The 14,404-nt window shown below is 48.4% G+C and overlaps 1 protein-coding gene across 1 annotated transcript in view; it reads right to left on the reverse strand.

The window, feature by feature from the left end:
• Positions 1-4,229: 4,229 nt before the first annotated feature.
• The window catches only part of RALGAPA2 (Ral GTPase activating protein catalytic subunit alpha 2), a 316,728-nt gene continuing 306,553 nt past the window's right edge, over positions 4,230-14,404 (reverse strand). The window contains exons 39-40 of the mRNA XM_045529190.1: positions 11,160-11,199; positions 4,230-7,955 (exon numbers count right to left, since the gene is read on the reverse strand). Of these exons, the coding sequence (XP_045385146.1) occupies positions 11,195-11,199 (5 nt within the window). The 3' untranslated portion in view covers positions 4,230-7,955; positions 11,160-11,194. The remainder of the gene's footprint in view (positions 7,956-11,159; positions 11,200-14,404) is intronic.

The following is a 14,404-nucleotide window of genomic DNA, read 5'->3' on the forward strand; positions in this document are numbered from 1 at the left end:
GTGTTTGCATTATCTGGGGAGAAGGCTCTCTCCTAGAGAGAATATTCTTTTGAATAACCTATTTATCAATCTTAGGGAGAAAAGGGTTGGAATGGGGGGAGATCATTATTTTTAGAAGGAAAAAAGTATAGAATACCTGATGTAACACACAAATCTGTCCTTTGGCTATTTCAGTAATAAAATCTTGATAATTGGTAAACACACCTTCCTTGATTAAGAGAAGCTCTCATTTCTAGTTTCCTCACTAGCATTCTGCTCTTGCCTTTGGGTCGAAACAGTTCCAGGGGTTCACTTTTCCTGGCGCCTGAAATGAAGATGCCAGAATTTCTCTGAAGGAAGCCATAGAAATAAACATTTCCAGTGGGCCCGTAATCAGCCTTCACCACGGAGGACAGAATGTAGTGACATTTTTTAAAAGGAGGAGAAGATGATGCCATTAACGGGCAGCCCTCGCTGGTTCAAACTGTTCGGGAGAGATTTGCCGTGGATGCTCTGCAGGTCGGGCGGGAGGGAGACCTGTTATTGAGGCCCTCCCCTTGCACTTAGCCCGGCGCCCATTTCTTAGGGAATATTGATCCAAAGTACTCTCCTCTGTCATCTGAGGGGCATAATGCAGTCCCTGAGTATTCACAGAAAAAAGCCTTTCTTTGCCAGGCTATTTTCTGAAGTCAAAAAGATCCTTTCAGGATCTATAATAGCAAGCCCCTTACCACTTCACACCCTCGGTGAGAAGCGCACTCCAATTTTCAGAGCCCCAGGGCCCCGAGCCAAGGAGGAGCTGGTGAGTATGACCTCTTCATGTAAAATATTCTATGTCAAACTCAGCAAGCATTTGGATGGCAGGGGGCAGGGGGACATGCAAACGGAAGATTAAAAATTACACCTGGACACATAAGAAAGGGCACTCATGTCCCAGAGATAATTTATGCATTTATTCTTTCATTCCTAAAATAATGTTTTAAATACAATTTTCAATCATGTGCATAATGTTCTTGGATTGGAGTTGCTCATGTCTGACACGGTGCAGAGGGGAAGATGCTAGCTGGGACTTCCTAGTTTCTCTCATTTTCATTCTGTAAAAGGCTGGATCTTCCAAATATTTCTTAACATGACAGCTTGTTATAAATGTCTCACCCCCCTCATCTTACGCAACTTAACTTAGAACAGTGGAGACTTGAGTATTAAAAGCATTTTTAATTTAAAATGCTAACAATGGCAAAAAAAAAGAAGCAATCTCCAATTCCAGCAAATTCTTTTCTATTACTCAGAAAGAGCATCATTTCAGAGAGTTCCTGCTGTTTTGTTGCTGCTGTTTGTTTGACTGAGTGTTTAGGAGGGCACATCAGAGAGCACATTTGGGGTAGAGAGAGTATCACTATTGTTTGATATGCCCCTGCCTTCCTGGGCTGTCAGCTGGTCTTGTCATGTTCTCTGAGGGTGAAAATATGGCTGAAATTGCAGCAAGCAGCATGCTAAGAGCCTCTGACCTCGGTTTTGGAAGCAAGTCTCTTTCTTCTCCACTCAAGGGTGGCTCTTGTGACATATGATGACATTGATGTGTCTTTACCTCCTTTCTCTGAAACTCCTGAAACATAAAACTTTTTTCAGGAGACGATAAATAATTTTGATCAAACTGTAGCAAGTGCTTAATAAACAGGTGGATCTGAGTGCAGAGCGCAGAAAGCAACCTTCTGGAGCGTGGCAGACCCGCCGGGACATCACACCGACAAGCGTGGGAAACCTGCTTTTGCTCCAGGTCCTTCGTCTCAAAGTCTGTTTCTCAGAAGCAGATCAATTTGTCTTTTCATGAGCAATTTGTCTTGCCAGGGAGGTACTATCCAGGGGTTTCTGGAGTCTCAGAGATAGGTTAACTCCAGCATTTTCTTCTCTGGGGAGAGTCGGCCAGAGTCTCCCACGCTGCGAAGACCCTGATCTGTGTTGTGGCTGGTCGGTATGACAGTAGAGTCAGAGTGGCCTCAGACTTAGCAGTAGGGACACCTTTACAGTGGCCAAAAGGTACATGGAAACTACATTTTTAACAAACAGTCTGTGCACTGGTTAAGAACGATGACTTCTGCTAAATGGGGGTGTCATCAAGAAGTGGCAACCAGGAGACTCGGCTCCTGCCTGAAGCCCCACTTTCTGGCTGTGTGAAGCCAGGGAACCACTGTCTTTAGGCCTTGGCTTTTGCACCTATAGAAGGACGTGGTTGGAGTATGGAGGATGAGCTTCAGAGCTGTCAATCTGTGGCTTGAGTAAACCAAATGTGCAGTGATGAAGTTTACTTTGTGTTCTAGTTCCATGATCTTCACATTTTGGTTTGACAAATGAAATGTAATTAAAACTATTATTTCCATTTATAGAGGGAGGAGCAAATGATAATAATGCCCCTTGACATAAGTGGTTTAATAAACCAAAGTGGCCTCAATTTAGTTTATGCACATACACAGCACCTAATGCCAGCTCAAATGTGTACAGAAGTGAGCAAATATAAAAATTGGAGTCTTCTCGCTGGGAGATACTGTTTAGTGTAGGAAACATAAATAACTCTGGCATATTTTTTTTCCTGGAATACTTAGAGAATTATATTATGGCTAGGGTGTACCTTAAGAATAGTCTTTCTTTAGCCAAGAAAGATGGATGAGAGCATTACTTGCAGCAATGGTTCTTTTAGAATCACTGGAAGTTGAATCCTTTTTGGAATTCTGCTGAAGGTCTTGCATGATATGGCCTAAGATTTGGTGAATATTTCTTGAAGATAACCCGATCACTTACATGGAGCACAATGGACTGGAATGGCTCTCCACCCATCCATGTTTTTGCTATAAGAAAGTAGGCTGAGGTGAGAGGATCGTGTGAGCCCAGCAGTTTAAGAGCAGCCTGGGTAAAACTGCAAGACTCCATTTCAAAAAAATAAAATAAAATGCAATAAAGTAAATTATTTTATGAGACTTTCGTAACAATATCCCTTGAATTTCAACTAACCATTTCCAGATCTGAAAAGTGTCCCTAAATTATCCTTGGGGGACTCTCCAGGGAGTTCTGGAGGGCCATGTATAAAGCAGAGTTGTGAAGGGTAGGAGCACAGCTCCTTGCTGTGGAGCAGCAAGATGCTCTCCAGGAAGTGGGCCGAGGCCCCCTCCATGGTACACATGCAGGGCGGGGGAGGGGGCATTCCTGGGGTCAGTGCTGCCCACAGCATCACTGATGGGGATGGCCCAAGCTCCAAATCTCTCTGCAGGTCAGAATCCTCTGGGTAGCTTTAAGAAATGCAGATGCTGAGGTTCTACCCCAGACCTGACGGATCGGAATCTAGGTGGTGGAAGAGCTAGGATCTGCATCTTACTTCAGAAGCTTCCTAAGTGGTGCTGATGCACAAGGCTGAGAACCACCACTTCTAGGCCACAGAGTTCTAAAACTCCACCTCGAACTTTATTTTAAGAGGAACAGAGTGTTAAAAGCAGAACATACCTTTAAGCAAGTTCTTGTTACCAGTCAAAAGCTAAAAAAAAAAAAAAAAAAAAAAGGCCAAATGATTCAGGCTCCACTTGACACTCCCAGGAAGGCACTAGACCCTTTTTTGAGGCCACTGAAATGTTTTACGAGTAATAGGTGCTCAACAGATAGTTGCTAAATGGACAAATGAATGACTTCTTGGTTGTGCGATGTAATGAGTTCACTGCTGTCCAGCACACGGCAGTAGCCCAGGATGCTGGCAGAGGCCACCTGGCCAGGCCATCGAGTGATGCTGGAGTCTGAGGCAGGGCCCTCAACCTGGCTTTGGCCACACCTGCAGGAAGCCATCATTACACCTTGTCTGTCACTTATCCACAAAGACAAACTCTCAAAGTCTGCCTCCTGTTCATGAGGGACAGGACTCCAGACCACTAAAAGGGTGACTTGTACAGGTGCTGCCTGGGGAGATGGTGCAAGGGGCACAGCTCATCGTGGGCCTCGATAGAAATCGCAGATGCAGGCAGTATTGACCCAGCTGTTTAATCACAGCCAGAGGGATGGACTTACGTAGATGAGAACAACGATGCTTGGACTCAGATCCTCTTGTGACTGGATCTTAGCATTTCATGCTATGAACCGAGAGGTCAAGTTTACATAAACACATCTGTAAACCTCTTGGGATTGGTACTAGCTACCATTTTGGATACATTTTTAGGCTTTGGTTAAAAATATGCTTTTGAACAACTCTGTCCAATTAAAAACTGCAAACCACCTTTTTATTAGACACCAGGATAAACTTTATTTTCCTACAAACTATAATGAGAATGAAAGAAACATATAGCACCTAAGTGCTGTGTTTCCACTTTATTAAATCATCACAGTAAGTCAGAGTTAAAGAGGAAAAGAAGGTTAACTGCAAAGTCAAGTGTGGCTGTTGGCTGAGCCGTGTGCTTTCCCGGCGTGGCTGCATTTGCTGCCGTGTGCCTTGGTGCACACGTACACAGCTGCAATGGTGGGTTACACGGGAAGGTCTCTACCGCCTAAGAATGAACCTAGAGGTGGAGCCTCAGGGAAATTAAATAAGAGATAGCAAAATAAGAATCAAATGACATACTATAACTTAATTTACCATATTTATCAAATTTTTTCCGTATTTACATTTACTAAACACTGTAGACCTGAAAACGTAAGAAAACATTCACTTCATGTGTATGTCATACATAGAGAATGAGTGCAACTAAAACCACGGTTGTTTCACGTTGAGTTTCCCTTCAGATGCAGATTCCCCTTCAGTAGATATATTGATAAATGTAACACAGTGACATATACAACATCACAGGAAGTTTCAAAGGATTCATCAAACCTCCACATGATGCACATACAACAGGTCAGCGGAGCACAGGCGGTACCAGCCGAGGAAGGTCAGGAAGACTGGGTGTGCATGGCTCTTGGATCTGCGTGATCTCACTGGTAAGGCTAAGGGTCTGATCAATCGACTCACATCACAAAGTCAAGGGTCACCCCCCCACCCCCGACAACCTGTGGCTTTTAGGAGCCGCAGACTTAACTGCTGAAGACACTTTTGACAGTCATTCACCCAGGCTAAATTTCCTTGCTTCTGTCTGCTGAAGGCTTGACTATTTTTAAAAAGTCATCATTTTGTGAAATTACTATTTTTTAAAGTCCAAAAACCTATTCAAACATCAGCTTTGCTTTAGATGGAAATCTGGCAACCGGTGTGCAGAGAAGTAAGGGAACTGGACTGGTCCTGCCTGAGGCCAGTGAGTCTTATCACCTTTGGGCCAATCTGTGCCACCTTTGTTTACAGAAGGGTGACCTAGTCATACTACTGTGATGAGTCAGCGCTGTGCCGCAGGTGGGTCCCTACCGGATGAATGACCCTCCACAATTTTGCTGAAAGGCATTTATTGCAAAAACACAATTATTTGCTTTTCTAAGAAAGAAAAAAAAAACCTTAAATTGTTTCAATTTTCCACCCCAAATAACAAAAATGACTCAAGTCCATGTGATCACAAGCAAACATGGTTGCCAGATTCCCTGCTGCCGGGCTCCGAACCTCCAAACCAGAGCTGTTACTGAGAACGTGGGTCTCAAAAAGACTCCAGCCACAGAACTGCTGGCTGTAATCTGGGGTCATGGGGCTGTTAAAATCACCAGGGATCATATGAAGGTAGAGTTATGTGCTACCTACAATGAATTTCCCGCTCCAAGGTCAGGATCTTGGAGGCAAAATGAAATCACGGAGCAGAAGTCCGTAAGAGTTAAATGGGACTTCCCAATCCTGACACTCTCTCCTGCTAAAGCCAGGAATTCTGTAACAGGGGTTATGCTCTTAGACGTAATGTTCTCTCAGAAGCCACGTGTTGCTAGAGACCTACAGGGGACTCTGGAGCCCAGGACATGTGACACACTTTCCTGCAGGAACGATGATCTGGGTGCTTTGTAAACATGAAACGAAGCAGCTCAACAACACTCTCAAGTATGAGTGACACTGGCCAGACCACGCTGGCCAGAGAGCTCAAATCATTAAAAGAAAATGGGGGTGGGGGAGAATAAGAATCGTGGCATTTGCTGACACCACAGAAAATGCCATGACTCCTGGAAACCCTTTATGTAGCCAGTAAGCAATAAGTGAACACACTGGGCCCTTTACGAAACAGCCCGAAACGATTAAAGCTTACTCCTGCTTTGGAACGGCCCTCGTTCTCTTATGTTCAGATAGTTCTCAAGTTGCTTCTGCCTGGTGGGCTTCAAACCCTCCCTGTGATCCCCTATAAAGCAGACAGACAAATTCTCTCTAGAATTAGAAGGTCTACCCTTCCGACAGCAATGGCTGTCTCCGCCCTTTCTCACTTGGCCCAAGAGTGAGTCTGGCGTCTGGGTCTGCTATTTTCCCCACAAAGGCCAGGTACCTGCCAAACCAACCCGACGGCTCCTCAGTGAAGAAGGCCGCTCAATGGGGTGAGCAGGCTCGCAGGGCTTCTCCAGACCCTTGGTGACCACGCAGGCTGCGGGTGGCACACGGTGTCTGCAAGAGCAGAGGGCAGAGGGCAGAGGGCAGAGGGGAGAGGAAGGTGCAAAGGCTCTGCATCTTAAGCCTTTAGCTAGTCGCTGTGTTTCACGCGCTGTTGTGTTGTGAGTGAAGGGGTCTCTCAGGGCACGTGCATTGTGAAACGGTCTCACGAGAACAAAGACTGTGCAGTGGGGAGGGACTCCACGAATTTCTTGGGTTTACCTCCGAGGTGACGTCGGGGGTGGAGCAAACCTGTAGCTCTGAGACAGGTCAAGGGCCAGGAGAGCAGCGGAGGCCTGTGCTAAACAGCTCTCCCTGCTGACCCACTTCTCTGCTGCTGGCCGGGTAGGGCCCACCAGAGTCTCCCAGCAAGGGGGCTGGGCCAGCCCAGACAGAAGTCAGGGCTTGTCATTCTTTCTCTTTTCTTTCCTTCTTTCTTATTTTAAAAAAAACAGGCCCAATATGCCTTCCTTGGAGCCAAACTGGTAAAAAATAACGATCAAATCCCTTGCTTGAAATTGTGTGACAAGAAACATTCTAAGGCTCATCTTGGCCCTCTCTGAGCAATAGACAGGAGCGAGATTGCAGGGTGAAGCTTCTGGAGGCATGAGGACGTTCCGGGGGTGCCCACCACAGCCCACCTAGCACCTGAAGCTGGTGCACGCCCTTCGTGTTGATACGGTGCTGTGCTGTTTCGAGCCTTGGGACACTTCTTGTCCTGCAGGAACCCCTACAAGGACAGGACCTTGTTTGCTAGAATCTTCTAAGTGTTCTGGGGTGGGAGTGTCACTGTTGTGACCTGGAGGGCCTCTGGGTGGTCAGGAGAACCTCTTCTCAGTGGGCATCAGGCACCAGGTGGAAAACACTCAACAACTGAGGAAAAAGTTCTCCCGGGCAAAAGACCCTGGGGAAAGCCAATTTCCGTGATGATGAAATTTTTGAGTAAAGCATAAATCCTAACATAAGTAGCGAAATCAATGCAGAGAAAATTCCTCAAACAATTAAACAGTTGTTTGCCAGCCCCTCTGCAAATCATACTTGGGTTTATAAACGAGAGAAGACAACTTGGGGTACAGAAATCACCTGCCCTCCTCGCCCTCCCTGAAAACGCAGAATCTTTTCCTGCTGGGCTCTGTCCGGAGCAGCCACACCAGTGCCCATGTGACAGCGAGTTTGCTTCTTGTTATTGGTGACTTCTTTTCTTCTTTGGAAGCTGAAGGTTTGTGAGGTTTCAGGACAAGATGGCGCAGCCTAGTTTGAAAGTCCCATCTGAAACATTTTAGTGGAATTCACCTTTGACTTCAGAAGTTCATTACTGGGAAGACTTGCTGAGGACACTAGCACAGCGATGAAGTTTCCTAGAGTCTCGGGTTTACAGGCTCGGGGGAGGGCGGGAGAGTCTGATCTGTCTCCTCCTTACCAAGGGGCTTCTTGCGGTTGGCACTCGGGCTGGAGGCCAGGGGCCCTGCAAAGGAAGCAGAGAATGGCCAAGTCATGGAGTCAGCTGACACTCTATGGCCACCGATTCAAGAGAGGATGTGTGGCATTCAGAAGAAACAGAACCACGTCTCCAGGAAGAGGGTTTGATGACCTACTCCTGTGCTCTGCTTGCAAAGGTGTTTGTTGAATGAATAAACAAACGAATGTCTTTCCTCCTGATCTTTGTCCTGGGCTTTTCTGCAGCATAAAAGCTATGAATCTTTTTGAAATTAATTCAGACTTATGTCCAATTCACAAGAATAAACAGAAAAGGCATCTGATTATAGTAAAAGGGAGAAATGGCCAATGAAGAAGCATTGACCAGAGTCAGTGAAAAAGCCAGTGAAACTTCCCGGGAAGCTTTGTGGAGCCCTGTTGGTGTTATTCGAATCTCCACGTGTTTACATATTGATATTTTACACCATGAGTTACGACTCAATTACTCCCCAAAGGGTCTAAACTTGAGGTCAGGACTAAATTGCTTGTGTGAATGGGTCCAGATGAGCATACAGCTATTCAGCACTGGAGAGAAAAGGGAATAAAATTAAAACCTGCGTGCGTGCGCCCCTCCCCTGCCCCAGGGCCGCTGCAGGCACGCTCGGGGGAATACAGGAATGCCTGGTGCAATACCCAGCCGCTGTTGCCAGCGGAGTTCACTCTCCCCTAGGACTGTTCTGCGAACGAGAGGATCATTTCATCACCTTTCCCCTCGTAATGTATTTTTAAACCCTGTCGAATTGTGACCTAAGTTTCCCTGCATGACCTCTGCTGGGAACAAACCTCAAACGCAGAGTTTCTATATCTTCCCCCCACAGGCTTTAATGCAGGGCTTTGGCCTTTGACATTATTATTACTGTTGTTGTTTGCATTTGAAATTAATTTAGGTAGGTTATTTTATTCACAGACAGCACCTTTTTCATTTTCTGACTTTACCTTATTGTTTCTAGGAGGAGCTGCTGAAATGCAGCATGCAAACATACGTGGACCTGCGGAGGCAACCTGTCCAGGGTGCTCTGAAATTCGGCCCTTTCAGACTCCAGGGGCCGGGGCTGTTCTGTTGCCTCCCTTATTCCAGGCTTAGTAAGGTCCGGCAGAGAGAGAGAAGCCGTCCTGGGCCTCTGGCCTACCATTTTTGTATTTAAAAACAGACTGCCTTTGACAAAGGCAGCACAGCTAGACTGTCACCCATGACAGAGGCGGGACTGTTAAAAGGCATCTCTCCCCCGCCTTGGAGCTGATGGTGTGCAATAGCATTTAATCCAGGGGTGGGGGCAGCGGGGGGAACAGAGCTGCTTTAATCCCAGATAATATTCCAGTTTGAAATACCACCCCACCCACCACCATATTCAGATCAATTGGGATAAGGAAGCAAATAAATAAATAAAAGCAAGTAAATGAAAGCTATAAAGAGATTGTCAAAGAGCAAACCTTGGCTAATTCTGGATTGGAATGAAAATACTGTAGCCCCTCCACCCCTACCCAGGGAGAACAAGGAAGGAAGGAGGGGTGGGTGCACCTCGAGTTCCTGCAGCCATATGGACGGACAGAGTAGCGCCAAGCTTTGCCCACAGAGCGGACCCAAGTCCATGGCACGAAGCTCTGCAGTGAAGGGCACTTGTGCATCTGAGAGCAGGGACCCTGATGGCCAGGGGCAAAGGGCAAAGCCACACCTGGAGCTGGGCTGGGGCCAGTGCCATGGAGCCCCATGCATTCCTCTAGTCCCCAACTTTCTGCATGCATTCTTCCAGTCCCCAACTTTTCCTTGGCACGTCACCAGCCTGATGTGCCTGCCGTACCCCGAGGTTGACGGCGAGGTGGCAGCTGCACAATGAGCAGGCGGTCACAGAGCAAGGCCGCCTTGCTAACGCGCTAATTCCACTTGCAAGCTGCAGGCAACGGCTCCACTCGAGTGGCCTTTTCCTGGTGATGGAAGCCTGAGGCCTATTCAAAGGACACTCGAGCCCCACCTCCCCACTTTGGTTTCAGGAACAGGAGGACATGCATGGGTACGAGGGGCCCAGCAAATAGAAACTTTTGCAGGAGACCTGGGAGGGAGTAGTACCACCCTGCTCTGCCCCCTCCCGATGTAAGCATGTGGGCTCCACGGCTCTGTCACCTGTGGGGGGTCACGTGAGCCCAGTTTGCGCCAAAGCCATGGCTTAAGGGACAAGAAAGGGCAAGTGGCCGGAGGGTCAGCTGGCTGGGGTTCTGGCTGCTCACCTGGCCTGCAGGTGTAACAGCCCCTGCCTGGTGGAGGAGGGTGATGTTTTGGATAAACCAACAAGCCTAGACCCTAACATCGAACCTCCACATTTACTGAGACAGACAGTGACTGGCATCTGTGCCATGCATTGCACCGTGGGTGACAGGGCTAATAAATGACAGCTCACTCACTCGCCTTCCCCTTCAGCAGCAGCACTATCATCATCGTCGTCATTAACTGCTCTCCTTCCACCTGTGAGCCTGCGAGTTGGGACGGCCCAGGCCCCACGGGAGGGGGTTTTCGGCCAGCCCTGCGGAGGCGCCTGCCGCCCATCAGAGCGCTCTGGGCAGGGCCTGGACCCCGGATCCAGGACAGAAAGGCAAGGCTGGGGAGGTCACACCTGCCGCGGCCAGGCTGCCCTCCGGGTCCTAGACGGCAGCCGATCCCCAGGTTCTCCACCCTCTGTGCTCCCCAGCTTTTGTCTGCTTTTCCTCCCCCAGCTGTTCCATTCAGCAGCCCCCTCGACAACCTGCCCTCCCCGCGTGGAGGCCTCTGAGGCCTCCATTAAGGCTGGCGGTCAAAGGCCGGCCCAGCACGTGCCACGTCTTATCGGCCCATCTCAAGACCCTGCTCCTCCAGGCTGAGGCAACAAAAAAGGGGGCGGCCCCGGTGCCCATCGGCTCCCTGCAGCCCCACACACAAAAGGGCGGGCAACAAAGACATTTTCTGTGATGGCAGGTGTTGGTGTCGGATTCCGCCCGGAGTGATCAGGGCAGAAGAAAGGCGAGGCTGGGCTTCCCTGGGCAGCGGCAGCACAGACATGCAGGGGCAGGAGCTCTGCAGGGCCCCTGGGGAGGGGAGGTGGGGACAGCAAAGGCCCAGGGTGGTGAGGGTCACTGCGGCTACAGAGGGGACCTGTTAGAAAATTCCCATCCCCCTCCCCGAAAGCAGGGTGGTTGGGTGAGCCCGCTGAACTGTCAGCCTTACCTTGCTCAGATATTGTAATGAGACCTTTGTGGATTTTAATCTGAAGGGAAAGAACATAAAATCAAATGAATACAAGCACGGTACCCCCACAGCTCCAACTTGATAATTAACACAGTGCTAATAATACACTCATTCCTGAGCTGTTCGAGCAGCCTCAAAGCCTTCGGTAAGAACTGAAAATTCACTCGAAAATTCTACTTCATAGGACAGAATACTCCCTGATGCAACATTTACAAATGTGAAATGAAGAGACATTGAAACTCCTGCGATGTGAAAGCGCAGGTCTTGTTAGGAGCGCTCGGGCACCGCGCAGTACTGACAGCTGTACCCTTTTCCTGGTGTCCAAATTTTCCTGACCGATGTGGCCTAAAGAATAGTTAAAGTTTTCCAGACAAGCATTTGGGATTCAATGAATAAAATATAATTGAAACCCCCCAGGTGTGCAAGTTTATATGTCTCCAAGTTTCATTTTACAGGTTTCTGAGTTACAGACAGTGTGTTAATTCAGTACTAGTGGGATCTGCAACGTGACAGTCCCCAGGGAGAGAACACACAGCATGCTGTGCACAGGCAGGCTCAGGAGGGGACGTTGCAGCGGCAAAATCAGACAAGCTCACTCTCTCACCCACAGAGCTGCAGGCTCTCTGCAGTCAAAACTGAGGGAGGACCTTGGTTTGTCCATACTCTGTGACAGATTCTTCGACTCACCCCACCCCTTCTATACCATCCTATTTCCTATTTTCCTTGGCAAATGCGCCCTCTTTCTAAGTCAGGCAGTAGCTTCTCCCTCCCAACCCCCAACAACTCTCCTGAATTCAGTGCCAACAGACCACCATCAAATCTGGACAAAGGACATTTAGAAGCGACATGGACCATTGTCTGCACAACCACAGTTGTAAACTTGGATTTTCCGCTGACCCCATCTGCCAAGGCTGGCACAGTGACCAGGGCCAGTTTCTAAGACAGTGGTTCAAGATGCCATTGGAAGAAGGACCACTGACATTCTCTTAGCTCTGCCTCTCTGAAAGAAACGTGCACTTCTATGAAAACATGTTTCTACTGCTGATAATTCTCCCCACCCAAAAGGAAAATTATTTAGGGTTAGGAACTTCCGGATCAATAACTGATCACGGATTGTGGATGACCAGTAACATTCTCTGTCCTACTTGGTTTGATTTTCAACCTGTTAACACTGCTCCTTCGCCACACGTTGGTTGCACTCCTCAGGCCTGAGAAGTTCGGGGCTGCTTTCGATTGTTGGTAACAGACTAGAGTGTTTTCCTTGGATCCTCTGGATAATGGAATCATCTGGATTTCCTATCTCCCCCATTGCTCGTGCTGTGGGGGCCTGTTTCCTGTCGTGGAAGATGGCAAATACAGAGCGTCTCTGCGTGGGTCTTCCTTGAGTTGAGGAGTCTCAGCTTTTCAGAGCACCATGCTACTGACATTCTCCGACGTGAGCCAAGGGTCTCTATATGAAGGGGCTCCTTGATCTCACCCCCCTGCAGCCCTGCACTGTGTGTATGCTGGTTATGCTGTGCGTATAGGCACCTGATTGGTAGAAACCAAGAAAGCAGATGGTGCGGTTAACAATGGAGGACTTGTTTGTAATTGCTGATGAGGATTGCTTTGCTCCTCTCCTGTGCGTCCCCAGACGCAGCCTGGTATGGTGTGCTGGACCACAAAGAATGTCTCAGTAACTGCCAACCCCTGCTTGGGTTAAGGAGATGCAAAGATGGAGACAGTTGGGGGCTGCCTTGATTATTCCATGGGGCTCAAATGTCACTTGCCCTTGACACACACGCAGTGTTCCCAAAGGGTGGGGTCCCAGTCACTGGAACAGGAGTAGGCTGTCAGCTTCCTGATGCATCCCTTGGGGTAAGCACGAGGCATCAACTAACCTGGGCAGTGCTGGAAGGCACCAGAAGGAAGCACTGTGCTCAGAGATGAGGGGTGGGAAGAGGCTAGGAGGCACGTGATGCCTGGGGGAATAGGGGAGACACAAAGCATAATTATTTCATCCTTCCATCAACTGGGCACCAGATGTGTGTCAGGTACCATTCTAGGCTTGGAGTTACAGCACAGAACAGACAAAACCCCTGCTTTTGGAGGCTCTGGGAAAGGAGTTACAGCATGCTGTCTAAGGAGGCAACAGCACACCTTGGGGGGCAAAAATATCTTACTGTCTATATGTATAAAGCACAGATATAAGTACCGTGAATAAACAGATACACAGTATTTCTGCGATGTTTCAGGGGATGGGACAAATTAGGAAATAAAAATGTCTTAAAAGATGGGGTGATAATGGAAAAAAGGGTAGGAGATATTCGGTTATAGGGTTAATATGCATCTTAAATTCCAAGTTATTTTTATATATTGGTGGCCCTGGGAATCGGGAGTCAGCCCCACTCATGCTAAGAGCAGTTGAGCGAGGCTCCTCGGGGGAGAGCCTTGAAGAGTTTGACTCAGACACCAAAAGGCCAAACTGTGGCCAACTGGCGGCTCAGACACAGAGTTTGAACCTGAGGAATCCAGAAGTCACTTTTAAAGAAAGATGTCTTCTTTGGCCTCGTGTGACTTCTTTGAGACTCTTGAAATCAACAGGGATTTAAAAAAACACAGGAAACAACAGGCCGGTTGGAGATGTGTTCTACACAGCTCTGCCGTGCCGAGGGTTTTTACAGTGTGCTTTCCCCAGCTGTGCTCACTGGGAGAGCAAAAGAGCAAGGATCTGAACCAGGCTTCTTATCTCCGCGGAAAGGCTGCCACCCAGGACTGCCACCTGGGATGATGCTGGGCAGGGCCAGACAAGAAAAGTGGCTGCCTCTCCCCGGATCCTTGTTACCGAGCAGTCAGTGTGGAAAATGATTAACTGGTTCGAGATAATTAGGAAAGAGAATGATTTTGAGAGTTGGCATGGACGAGGGAGAGAAAGAGTGGACTAGGGTTCCAGCTTTAGGCGAGTGCTAAATATCCTACCAGCAGGAAGGCGGACGGGGTGGGAGATCAGAGGGCTGTCTGTGCTATTCAGACCCCTTGGAATGGCTCTGAGGAAGGGAACAGCTGCAGGCAGTGGATGGGGTAAGCCTACACACTCCACTCAACACTGGCAACCCAGCACCAGTGGGAATTAGCCAGCTTAATTAACATCTCCAAATGGCCCAAGGATGGCTTCCAGGATTTCCAATCCAGCAGCAGTGGCTGTGTCCTGGCCTCGGCCCTAGCTCTGGGCTTGGCTTGCTCTT

This window comes from Lemur catta, chromosome 17, assembly GCF_020740605.2.
Source record: "Lemur catta isolate mLemCat1 chromosome 17, mLemCat1.pri, whole genome shotgun sequence".
NCBI classification, from domain to species: domain Eukaryota; kingdom Metazoa; phylum Chordata; class Mammalia; order Primates; family Lemuridae; genus Lemur; species Lemur catta.